The sequence below is a fragment of the Vipera berus genome (genome assembly GCF_964194415.1).
Source record: "Vipera berus genome assembly, chromosome: Z".
NCBI classification, from domain to species: Eukaryota; Metazoa; Chordata; class Lepidosauria; order Squamata; family Viperidae; genus Vipera; species Vipera berus.
This window is the reverse complement of record NC_138205.1, coordinates 54,645,258-54,657,775: the sequence shown is the minus strand read 5'-3', so window position 1 is coordinate 54,657,775 and position 12,518 is coordinate 54,645,258. Positions and strand designations below refer to the sequence as shown.

At 33.4% G+C, this 12,518-nt stretch overlaps 1 protein-coding gene across 1 annotated transcript in view; it reads right to left on the bottom strand.

Moving 5' to 3' along the window:
* Nucleotides 1-6,264: 6,264 nt before the first annotated feature.
* Nucleotides 6,265-12,518, bottom strand: part of EPHA5 (EPH receptor A5) — a gene marked incomplete at its 3' end in the record, with an annotated part of 211,151 nt that continues 204,897 nt past the window's right edge. Inside the window, exons 16-17 of the mRNA XM_081346212.1 lie at nucleotides 8,637-8,830; nucleotides 6,265-6,424 (exon numbers count right to left, since the gene is read on the bottom strand). Coding sequence (XP_081202338.1) covers nucleotides 6,265-6,424; nucleotides 8,637-8,830 — 354 coding nt within the window. The remainder of the gene's footprint in view (nucleotides 6,425-8,636; nucleotides 8,831-12,518) is intronic.

Sequence of the window (12,518 nt, the reverse complement as noted above, 5' to 3'; positions counted from 1 at the left end):
TTGTAATCTACACTTCATGCAGATTTGAAAAGCATGGAGATCTTGTACCTGAAAGGATGGCATTTTGATATGACCAGGAATGCTCATAGAGTGTGTAAGACAGTTTAGATAATTAAGTTTTCAATTCTTGTAGGAGAACATAAAGCGTTCATCTGCTCTTGTTGTTTATCCTTTTCAAAAGAAATATGGTATCATAATTAATTTTGAAATATATATATATGTCACCAGATGAAAAATAAAGAATAAAAAGCAAGAGCTGGTGAATTCCTGATATTTTTTCCATAAAGGAACTTTTTTTTTATTAAAAACATTTATTTTAAAAGAAAAACAAAACAATTACAATGTAACACAACACAACACCCACACATATTGTTATAAATTTTCAGAGCAGTCCAATGGATAAAAAGCAACAAGGTGTCCTGAGATTCAATATGTATCTTTCATAAGGGAGATGTGATGAAGTCCACCTTCTGTTGTTAGCCATTAAAGTCCAGTCAAGTATGCAATTTAAGAGGCCAGTTTCATTACTTAGCTATTCTTGAGGATTGTTCTGGCACTCAAAATCATCAGAGATCGTCCATAAAGTTAGAAAATAGTTGCTCTTTATTTCTGTGAGAACAGTCTGATAATCCAGATGGAAGCATAGGTAGAAAACAGGATCCATCTCTCACTAGAATTAGAACTACATGACAACAATAATATTGGAACACACTGGTTGTCAGGTCATGGAAGAAGGATCTGGAACAGAGCACAGGACTTGGGGCAAATGCTATGGAATCCATTTTTTTTAAAAAATGTTACATTCAAAAGGCATCACTTTTGAGAATGTGCCTTTGAAAAAGACCGTGCTAGCTGGCAGGTTTATGAATGACATCTGAAAGAAAGCCACCAAGATTTTTAGATTGTTTGAGTATAATTTAAAACAACTTCAAAAAACTCATTTTTCTTACTCATTTGAAGGAATCTTGTTTGCCATTCACACTTTAAAGTTTGCCACTCAAACTACCATACAATCTTAAAAATCTTGGTACAGAAGCTTTATCTTTCTCGCTCACCTGTTTAGTTCAGGGCAAACACAATGCCTTCACAAAGACTGAGGTCCTCATTTCTAATAATCAGACTATTTTTCTATGTAACATTCAACCTCCTTCTTGCCTGGGTTCAGATTGCATGATAAAAGTTCTGGGAAAGCAGCAAAACCAAATAATGAATTTTAAATAATGGTGAATGGTGAAATCTATTTTAAAGTGCTGAATTTTGATTTTTCCTGATCTTCCCAAGTCCCAGCTCTGGAACAATATGAATACTCAACCCTAGTAGGTACGTTAAAAACACAATTAAATCCAAACATTTCCCATGTTTCTTTCTTCTTCTAAATAGTTAACCACAATCGCTTGTTTTCTGGGAAATTGCAAATTACTTTGAGTTTAGCTGTTATAAATAATTTGAAGGTCCCATGTTTTTTTTTGAAGTTGCTGCTTATCCTTAAGAACAGAGTAAATTGTCATGATTTCTTTTGTTCTAGGAAATATTTGAGAAATTCAACAAGAGATTCAGTTTAACATAAGGATTTCAAATAGATGTTTAACCAGTCATTTGGAGATTAAATAGCCATTTTTCTGTTGTTGTTTTTTTAAAAATTGGATCTTCATTGTGACCATGGGTTTAGAGGTAATGGCCTAGTGTACCTTTCCAACTCTATGATTCTATGACAAGAAGAGCTATATTACCCTCCTGGTTTCCTCATGGAAACTGACTAATCCAGAAAATGTTTCAATTATATCACATGAAACTATTACTCATTTATTAATAAGTTTGAGTTTTTATTGTAAATATTTTCTTTTGTTGCAATAGTTGGGGTTTTTGTTTTTCTGCTATATTTTACATTTGCAATAAAGAATGACTTATCAATTAATTGAAAGTAATTTTTTTGGTATCTATACATGAAAATGTGTTTTATACCATACACATAGGGACTGAAAAGTATAAAAATACAATAATACAGGAACTTAATTATTTAACTAGTTGAATGTTTTGTCTACATCAAATAATCCATTCAGGTTTCAAATAAATTATCATAGCCAGTTTACTTACAAAATACAATCTGTGATTCAGAAAGTATATAAGTGAGCTTTGATTTATTTGTTTTATCTTATATTTTAATGTCTCAAGTGGACCGTGGATTTTCAATAAAAATTGAAGCATATTTTTAAAACTGAAATACAAAAATTATAGCTGATGAAATCTAAAAGTGACATTATTTAAGATAGGAATAATGGGCGGAACAAATTAAAGATACAGTTGGTAATAATAAATCACTTATTTTGATGCTTTGTTTTTAAAGTAGATGGATGGTTGGCTTAATGTAAGATGTCAGATATACCCAACTTCTACTCAACCTGACAAGATAAAAATTCTTCCACAATGAACTTGCCTCCAAAATGGGTGAAAGGAGAAGACATTGCTTTCAAATCTTTCCACAGAATCATAGAGTTGGAAGGGGACATTTTAGCCGTTAGGTCCAATCCTATTCTCAATGTAGGAATCAATTGTCAGAAATATACACTTTTTTGCACAAAATCCCACTATCTTGAGCAAGAAGTGCATGACCTTGGTCATCTTTGACTTTGGCTTCCAAGAAGCTTAACCTAACGTGGGGTCTGGTTTATATATGCAGCAGGCTGTTGAGACAAAAGAAGGTAATGTTGGTGACTATAAAACCAGATCAAGAAGAAGATATCAAGCATCTCTTTACTGTGAAATGCTTACACTCCATTTTCAGGGAACTTAAGCTAGGAGCATTAAAAATGTGAAATTTTATGGCAGTCTGAAGAAGGATCTTTCTCTTTCTCATTTAGGAGTTTCTCATAGCCAGAACTCTAATGTAAGGTAGCACAACAAATCCCTTTTATTCTTATGGCTTTATGGACAGAAGGATTTGAGATGGATTAGCAGAATGATGTTATCTTAATATTTTATCTATAAATAGTTTCCATACAATATTGTTTTATTGTATAACTAGTGTAGAAAATAAAGAAAGACAAAATGTTTTTCAATAAATTCTGTGATATTAATAGTGAGCCTACAGAAATAGGTGATGCAAATATGGAGAAAGAGAAAACTGGAATTTTCATTCTATAACTATTCAGCCCAGTCTAATTCTTATCTTAATTTTCTGCTTGAATAATATCAACAGTCTAATTTCTATTAGTGCACATTTATACAATACTAATGTAGTATTCTTGGCCTTCACCAAGATTCTGAAATTATAGTTTGGTTGAGTACATCAAAAATTGCTTTCCAAAGATCCTAAGGCCTGCACACAAAAAACTATAGGTCTCAGAATTCTGGGATTTGTAGATACAATTTCAAAGGCACTGGGTTGGAGAAAAGCAGAATGTGGAAGAAATAAACTTTCAGTCTCTATTATCTACAGCTTAATGATAAATTTTGTTAAATATTCATTTTATCAGTTAACTTTTCTGTATGATTCTGACTCTGATCTCATAGAAAATTCCACTAGTATGAGCTCCTACACACACACACACACACACACACACACACACCCCACATACATGGAACCTGAAACTAATTGGATTAAATTTTAAATAAAGCATTAAAACCTGAGGATGATCACTAGAAACAGCAGAAAACACTATTTTACATGTTTAACTCAGTTAAGGGATAGTATATTCCACCTAGTTTTAAGCACCTCTACCTGTAAATCTATTTTTTCTAAAAGCCAACATCTCTTTAAAAATTGGTAATATTGTTACTTTTGTTAATTTGTACAATATGACAACTTAAAAAACTGAAATTATTTCAGGGGCATGATGTTTTAAAAATAATATTGTTTGGCATTTATAAATATTTTATTAATTTTCTAATTTTACAGAAATACTTAATAAACAACTTGTTGTCTGGGTCCATTAGCAATTCAGTGGTTTATATCAACTTCTTCGATCTAGATCTAATATTACACCATCAAATGTTTCCTCTCTTCTTCCAATAGTACCTGTTTTCCCACACTAGGCAAATACAATTCTTATTGTTATTAATAAATAATATTTTTATATAATTGAAGGGAAAACATGACATCCACTATCAAAATTATAATACATGCTAAAGAATTAATAATTCATATAATAGTCAGTAAGGCAGAAATTAATGTCTATATTATTTAACATAAGTGCAAATACCCAATCAGAAAGATACTTGTAAAAATATAGGACATACCCAAATTCTTATATGATTGATACATACATAACAGACAAGAGAGTATCAGGAAAATCCAAATTTATAATACCAGTGCAGGAATTCAGAAAATTCAACATATTTTCTTATTTCCTTTTCATAGTTAAGACATTTGCTAAAAGTAGATTCTGTTTCTATGTTTGATGCTTTATAAACCCTAGCTGTACTATATATTCATTTTTAAAATTGACTACTGTTAAAGCCAGAACTGGATCTGAGATTATCCAATAAAATAGACTTTAGAAACAAATGAAAAATATTGAAACAGCTGACGCAGGTTCAGGGAAGATGAAGTATTCAAGCACAGCCAAGGAGCTATGACACATTCATCATATTTCAGTTTAAAATATAAGCAGGGAGATGTTTTGTGTCCTAATTTTCACTCTGCTGCTGAGAAGAAGTCCTCTGATGTTAAATCAAACAAATAAATAAATAAAGCAAACCATATACTTTTAAATGAACAGCAGATTGTTGAAGATCTCCCGTAGAGCCAGGATTAATTTGCATCCTTGAGCAGTAAGAAGAGAGAATGTTGTGCTTAAAAGGGTTGTGTGCGAAGATCAATAATACAATGCAAATATTTTTTTTTTAAAAAACAACCTAACATAGATGACATTGACAAGCATTTTTTTTTAGTTTGGAGCCCAGAGAAGCCAGAGAAAATGAAGGCATTTATTAAATTTCATTATAATTGTAGGGAGGTGGGGGAAAGAAACATTTTCACAATTTATTTTTTGTAAAAACAAACAAACAAAGAAACAAACAAACAGTGAATTCGGTTTTCCCACATCTCACTTTCATTTTGGCAAAGCTGCCTTTAACAGAAAGGATTCCACATCTTGCCATGTCAGTCAAGACCTCTGACCTTCCTGTATTTTAATCAAGATCTTCTCTGTTTGGAGCAGGACAAATATGTGACCCTCCTGGTATTGTCACTCTCAAATGAAAGTCAGGGTGTTTTTCTGGTTTTTGAACTCTTCGCTCAGGAATGTTCACTGCATAGGTTTTCCTATTGGACCCTTTTTTTATTTCATAGAGATCTCAAGAGGAAACGAGGCCTTAATTTTTAAAGTCAGCAATGTGTCAAATCTCTGATAAGAGAAAGCCTCGTCCCTTGCAGTAGCCTCCCTATATTTCTGTATCCTTGTAAAGGACAAATATCCCCTCTTAACATAAGCTTGCCTCATATCACTGCACAAAGACAGAGGAAATATTCATTCTGCTCACGTTTTAATCTGAATTTATGTATTCTGAATTTCCTAAATCAAGACATAGACTGAAACTTTTCCAACTGTTATAATGTTAAAAATATACAAAAATGTGTATGTTACAAAAATGCAATAAATTTGAAAAATATATTTGAATATAAATATATATGTACATACACACACATACATACATATACAATTTTTCAAAATGTTAAAAGAAAAATCACTTGGAAAAAATTTAAGATGGAAAATATGATAACGTGAGTGAAAGAGTCACAATAACTCTACTGAGCAAAGTAGCAAACCTAGAGAAAATAATAGTGATTAGATCTGCTCCAAAATTATTAGATTTTCTGCACAGGAACTTGTTGCCATATCCTGGATAACAGGGAAGTGGGATTATTCCTCTGCATTTTTTTCTGAGATGTTTGCAGTCAAGCCTTTTTTTTCCCCTTGAAAATCCTTACACCTTGTACAGTTAGGATGAAAGTACCTTTATTATATGAAAAGCAGGAGACACCTTATGCCAAAATTGGCATGCTGTTGAAATGATCAAAGTCACACGATCCAATTATTAGTGCAAAGTTACTAATGTTATCTTTTCAACAACTGTGATACCTACAAATCAATGTTATCTCTGATATGCTATCATTTATATAGGATATAAATGAGTTTTCCCTAGAGTCAAATTGCAATTAAAAAAAATCTTAAATGCTTTCAATTGTTTTCTACCTTTACTTTTAATTGACTTCCAACCCAAAGTGCTCTCCCTTGTATCAGTGGAAATGATCAGGAATTCTACTCACTCCAGTGTCACCTGAGCCACAGCATCCATGGAACTGTATCCATTTTCCATGAAAATCTCTGTGTACCGTCCCATTTTGATGGCTTCCAGCCATTCACCTACAGATCTGTAGACCCCATTTCCAAGTGGGCTGTGTTCCCCTAATAAATTTGAAATTCTAAAAGAGAAACCAAGGTATACATTAAAACAATCTTTTTAAAAAGTTGGATGTAAGATTATTGCACATGAAGGAAGACCAGCAAACAGAGTTGTGTAGTAACCCTGGAGGTGCCCAAGATTAGATTTTGTGCCTAACTATTTCAAAGCTTTACTTCACAGCTAGCTATATAAATATTCTACAGGTCAATTTTAGGAGGGATCATTTCCTCACACTCCCTGATTTTTAAAATCTAATTTATTTATTTAAATTTATTGGCTGCTCAACTCCAGTGGACTCTGGGCAGCATACAAAGTTTTTTAAAAAGCCTAGAGCATAAAAATAGCAAGAAACATTTAAACAACAAGCAGCCCAGACTAAAATACTCTGCTACAGGAACCCACAAAACAAAAAACAGGCCTTTAAATAATGACAAACATCAAGTCCAGGTTTGGGGCATTTTTTTGATTTCATATCATTGATTTTTGGGGGGGAGGTGATATTTTTTCTCAAATTGATTCACCTATTAAAATTATAATATGTTGATACTGTAACATTAGAAACTGATCTTCATAACTGGCTAATATACAGACAGCATTAAGAGTGAGTGATGTGATTTACTCACAATCTTCCCAACTTAGCCTAACAAAAACTTTGCAAAGTGACAGTGAGGATCTACTAAACAGTCAGAGAGCTAGATTGGTCCTACATACATAATTTATATAAGGAGCTTTCTGGGTTTTATATTTTGTGCGTTTCTTTTCAAAGCTGCAGAAGAATATGCTATTGCATTATGTCTACTGCCATTGTTCCTATAATGTCACAGAGTTCTTAAAATTCAGAAAGCTTATGAATGTAATAAATAAACAAAATAAAATAATTAATCATCCATCAAGATAAATGTAGCACATCTTCTTACATAATGCATTCTATTTGATGGATATGGTAGGTGCTAATACTGACATAAATTGTTATGAATTTTTAATCACATTTCTTTAAATAATATCAGCATTTGTCAATTTTCTAAGGAACTTATACTAAATTGCAATATTCAGGTGATAAAATTAATTGGAGGCCAATTATTAAATTATACAGGCCACAGTCATCTTGGAATGTTTTTGAGTAGGAAAATATAGAAAAAGAGGAATGGCAGAAAGAAAGGAAGGAAATAAAATAGAGAAAATATCTATGTCCTGCACATTAAAAAATATCTTTAGATCTTTATTATTTTTTTAAAAAAGCTTATAAACAGGTGTGGCAGATTTGCTCATTTTTGCTATTATTATAAAAATATAATTACAATAGATGTTATTTTTTCCCAAATAAACCATAGGGATTGGATTTTCAATAACCCAGGCATAGCTTAGTTTTCAAATATTTGAACTATATTTTGATTTTTTTTATTTTTCTGTTCTTTGAACATGCAGCATTATAAAGTTGTTAAATGCATTCCTATTTTAAATACAACAATCTATAAACCAAGGACAGTGAGCCTTTAGCCCTCTAATTTTGATGAACTACAGCTTGTATATTCCTACATTACTGCATTATTGAACATGTTGGCTGGAGTTACTGCCATCAATGATTCAAAATCATCTCATGAATTTTGCTTTTCTATCCATGCTGCAATCTTTATATTAAATCAGAATATTGATTTTGATTAGGTGCCCAATCAGTTGCCTGTTGTCAGTTCAACCAATTAGTTATATATACATATTTTAACTTATTATAATTTGATTATAACTAAGAGCATAATTATAACAAAGAGCGTGAATTCTGAAACTTGCTATAAGCTCTATTCCTCACTATAACAGAAGTATTAAAGTATTAAAATTGGCCAGTTTTGTAAATATGGCACATTCTGTAAAAATAAAAAAATAATGGATTCTTTCAAATTTGTTTTCAAAAACAAAATATACATATCACAAGTAGTAAAATATTTATCCATTTAATTTAACTTTGATTTCATTTTCAAGAAATAAAAAAATGCTGTTGAAATTTGAGGTTCTGGGAGCCTACAACTAGCTCATGTTTCCTACATTCTCCATTTCTGTTTTGGAACAACACATGTAAACATGAAACAACTAAGGGTAGGTACTTTTGTACCATCTCTTTCCAAATGAGAAAAATAGCTTGTATTTTGACAATAATCAAAAACTGAGATATTTCATCAAACCAGAGAGACATATCATCAATGAAAGAAAGATAGCATAGCATGAATTTGATTTTATACCTGCTTGATGTGTTCACCAATGTTTTCAGGCTACTGGGATTCCGAATGAGCTTTTCCAATATGCAGACTATTTCATCAAATTTGGGCCTGTTATTTCGGTCCTTCTGCCAGGAATCTAACATTAGCTGATAGAGAGCAGCTGGGCAGTCCATGGGACTTGGCAAACGATAACCTTCTTCAACAGCCTTAATCACCTAAGGAAAAAATAATCAAATTCCTGAATGTTCTTCTTTAATAAAAATAATTGTAATCAAGATTCCCCTGACAATGCAGCACATGGATTTCTGTTGTTAAAGCATTCAGACCATGTTCCTGCTGATAACATTAAGTCTATATAAATGATGGTATGAAAAACTATATATTTGGAAAACTCTATCCATATTATTTACAATATCATGCAAGAATTTTTATTATATCTTCACCATGGAATAGTGCTACTAGAATCCAATAATATAGGAAAAAAATTACACAGCCAGCACTGGCATTGGTAATATCAAAAACTATAAATTCTCTAACTCAGTTTCAGATAAATAAAACTTCCCAAACCCTTGAGTTTTTGTAAATGAATTTATATCTGACTCCAGCCTATCAGGTTGTTAACTTTTTCAGGAACACAGCCAACTCCCAAAACTTTTTATAATCGCAGCCAAATATTTCTAACTATTTTTCACAGAAACAATAACATTTACTGACCTACTACTAATGTCTATATCACAGAGCACATCAAACCATTTATTACACCTCTCAGGTTTGTCTACGTAGGAAAAGAAAAATTCCATGAATAAAACTCCTAAAGGGGAAAATAACTCAAGAAGCATGGGAAACATTGAAAAATATGATCATAAAAGCCAAGTCCAATATAAAACCACTAAAAATGAAAAGCAAGAAATCCAAGAAGAAACCAGCATGGTTGCACAAAGATCTCTCTGATACACTGCAAGACAAAAAGTATAAGCACAAAAAATGGAAAGAGGGACACATAACTAAGGGAGAATATCAGCAGATAGCCCAAATCTGCAAAGATGAAGCCAGGAATGCAAGGGTCAGAATTAACAAAGACTTGCAACAAAAGTCAAGGATAATAAAAAAGTTTCTTTCAATATAAAAAGAAAAAGAAAAAAGTCAAGGAAACAGTCTGTCCACTAAAGAGAGAAAATGGCAAGGAAGTAACAGGCAGTAGAGAGAAAGCAGAACTGCTTAATTCATTCTTCACATAAAAAGAAATTATTGCCCAACATACCACAAAAAACTACTACAAAAGGGAGACTAGAAATAGAAATTAAAATAAGCAAGAAAATGGTTTTGCATATTCATCATTTGACCCTGATCAATATAAATCACTAGGACCTGACAGATTACGTCCCAGAGTTCTGAAGCAGCTGGCAGATGTAATCTCAGAACCATTGTACCATCTCTTTCAAAAATCCTGGAGTACCGGGGAATTGCCAGAGGATTGGAAAAGGGCTGATGTGATTATTATCTTCAAAAAAGGAAAAATAACAAACCCAGGAAACTACACACCAATCAGCTTAACATCAATACCTGGGAAGATAACCGGAAAAAATAATAAAAAATCAGGTCTGTGAATATCTCAAAACAAATAAAGTCATAACTAGAAGCCAGCATGGGTTTGTTAAAAGCAAATCATGCCAAACCAATCTTATTTCATTCTTTGACAAAGTGATTAAATTAGTAGACCTGCAAAATGTTCTTGACATATTATACCTAGAATTCAGTAAGGCAAAGTAGACCACAACCTACTTCTTGGTAAGCTAAAAAAATATGGGATAGGCTGCATCACCACTAGATGGATTTGTAACTGGCTGAAAAACCGTACTCCATGAGTAGTCCTTAATGGTACTACTTCTAAATGTAGGGAAGGAGTGGGATACAATAAAGTTCCATTTTAAGCCCAATACAGTATCTTCACAAATGACTTAGATGAAGGAACAAAAGGAGAACTCATCCAATTTGCAGATGACACTAACTTGGCAACAATAGTCACCATGCCAGAAGACAAGCTCAGGATCCAAAAAGATCTTCACAGACTTGAACAATAGGCCCTATCCAACAAGTTAAATGTGGGGAAAAGCAAGGTTTTACACCTAGGCAGGAAGAATCAAAGGCATAAGTACAGATTAGGTTAAACATAGCTCAAAAACAGTAACTGTGAGAGGGATTTTGGATTCTGTGTGGACAATCATTTAAACATGAGTCAGCTGTGTGCAGCAGCAGCCAAAAAAACTAATACGACCCTTGGTTATATAAACAGAGGCATAGAATTAAAAGCACGTGAAGTATTAGTACTGCTTTATAAATCTTTAATAAGACTGCACCTGGAATACTACATCCAGTTTGGTTACCACACTACAAAAAAGATGTTGAGACTGAAAAACTTCAGAGAGGAGCAACTAAAATGATGAAAGGCCTGGAGACAAAAAAAAATATGAAGAATGGTTGCAGGAATTGGGTATGGTTAGTCTAGAGCAGGGGTGTCAGACTGCCGGCCCACGGCCAGATGCATCTTGAAGAAACTGCACCCACCCCATTGCCGGCAATGGCAAAAAAGCTCTGATACGTCACATGACATCATGTGACATCGCGAGTTTAACATGTCTGGTCTATAGAAAAGGACGACTAGGAATGACATGACAGCAGTATTCCAGTATTTGAGGGGCTGCCACAAAGAAGAGGGGGTCAACTTATTTTCCAAAGCACCAGAGGGCAAGACAAGAAACAATGGATGGAAACTAATCAATTAGAGAAGCAACTCTGAATTAAGGAGAAACTTCCTAACAGTAAGGACAGTTAACCAATGGAATAGCTTGCTTTCAGAAGTTGTAGGTGCTTCATCATTGTAGGTTTTTAAGAAAAGACCGGACAACAGCCTATCTGAAATGGTATGGGGCAGGGGTAGGCAACCTTGGCTCTTTTATGACTCGTGGACTTCAACTCCCAGAATTCCTGAGCCATGGCTGACTCAGGAATTCTGGGAGTTGAAGTCCACGAGTCATAAAAGAGCCACAGTTGCCTATCCCTGGTATAGGGTCTCCTGCCTTAGCAGGGGATTGGACTAGAAGATCTCCAAGGTCCCTTCCAGCTCTATTTTGATTGATTGATTAAATTGTAGTAAATGTAATTATAGGATTATAATTACTTACAGAAAGGGAAGGAAAATAAAGTGCCAGAGTATGGAAAAAAATTCTGAAAACATATACACAGATGGACAAATGTTTGTTAATATTTTTATAAAGATTTAGAAGAGGATTATCGAGAAGGTATGCTTATCAAATTTTTACATGACATAAAATTGGGGGGATTGCTAATACCCTAGAAGACAGTCTTGAGGTTCCAAAGGATCTTGGTAGAGATGAATGTTGGGTCATATAAGGTCCTGTCCATAGTAAGAAGAATCAGATGCACAGACACAAGATGGCACCTAGCTTAGTAGTAGTACTTGCAAGAAAGATTTGGATGTTCTGGTAGGTCACAGATCAAGTATGAGTCAGCAGCATGCTACGGCTGCCAAAAGATCCTGTTGATGGTTCTGATCTACGCTGCACTGATCTGATTGCATTGGAACTGAAATACTTCAGTTCAGTTTTGGTTGGCATAATATGAAAAGGATGCTAAGGAACTGGGAAGAGTGCAGAGATAAATGAATGATTTAGCTTGGAGCTAAATCTTATGAAGAATAGGTAGGAGATTAGCATTTTTATCTTAAAGAAGAACCAGTTAAGGGGAGATATGATAGCAGTCTTCCAATTCATATAGGGCTGTCACAGGGCACTGATTTATTCTCCATAGTGCCCAAGGGTAGGAGAAAAACCATGAATAGATGATGCTTTATAGAGAAAGATTCAATCTGAGATAAAGAGGAAT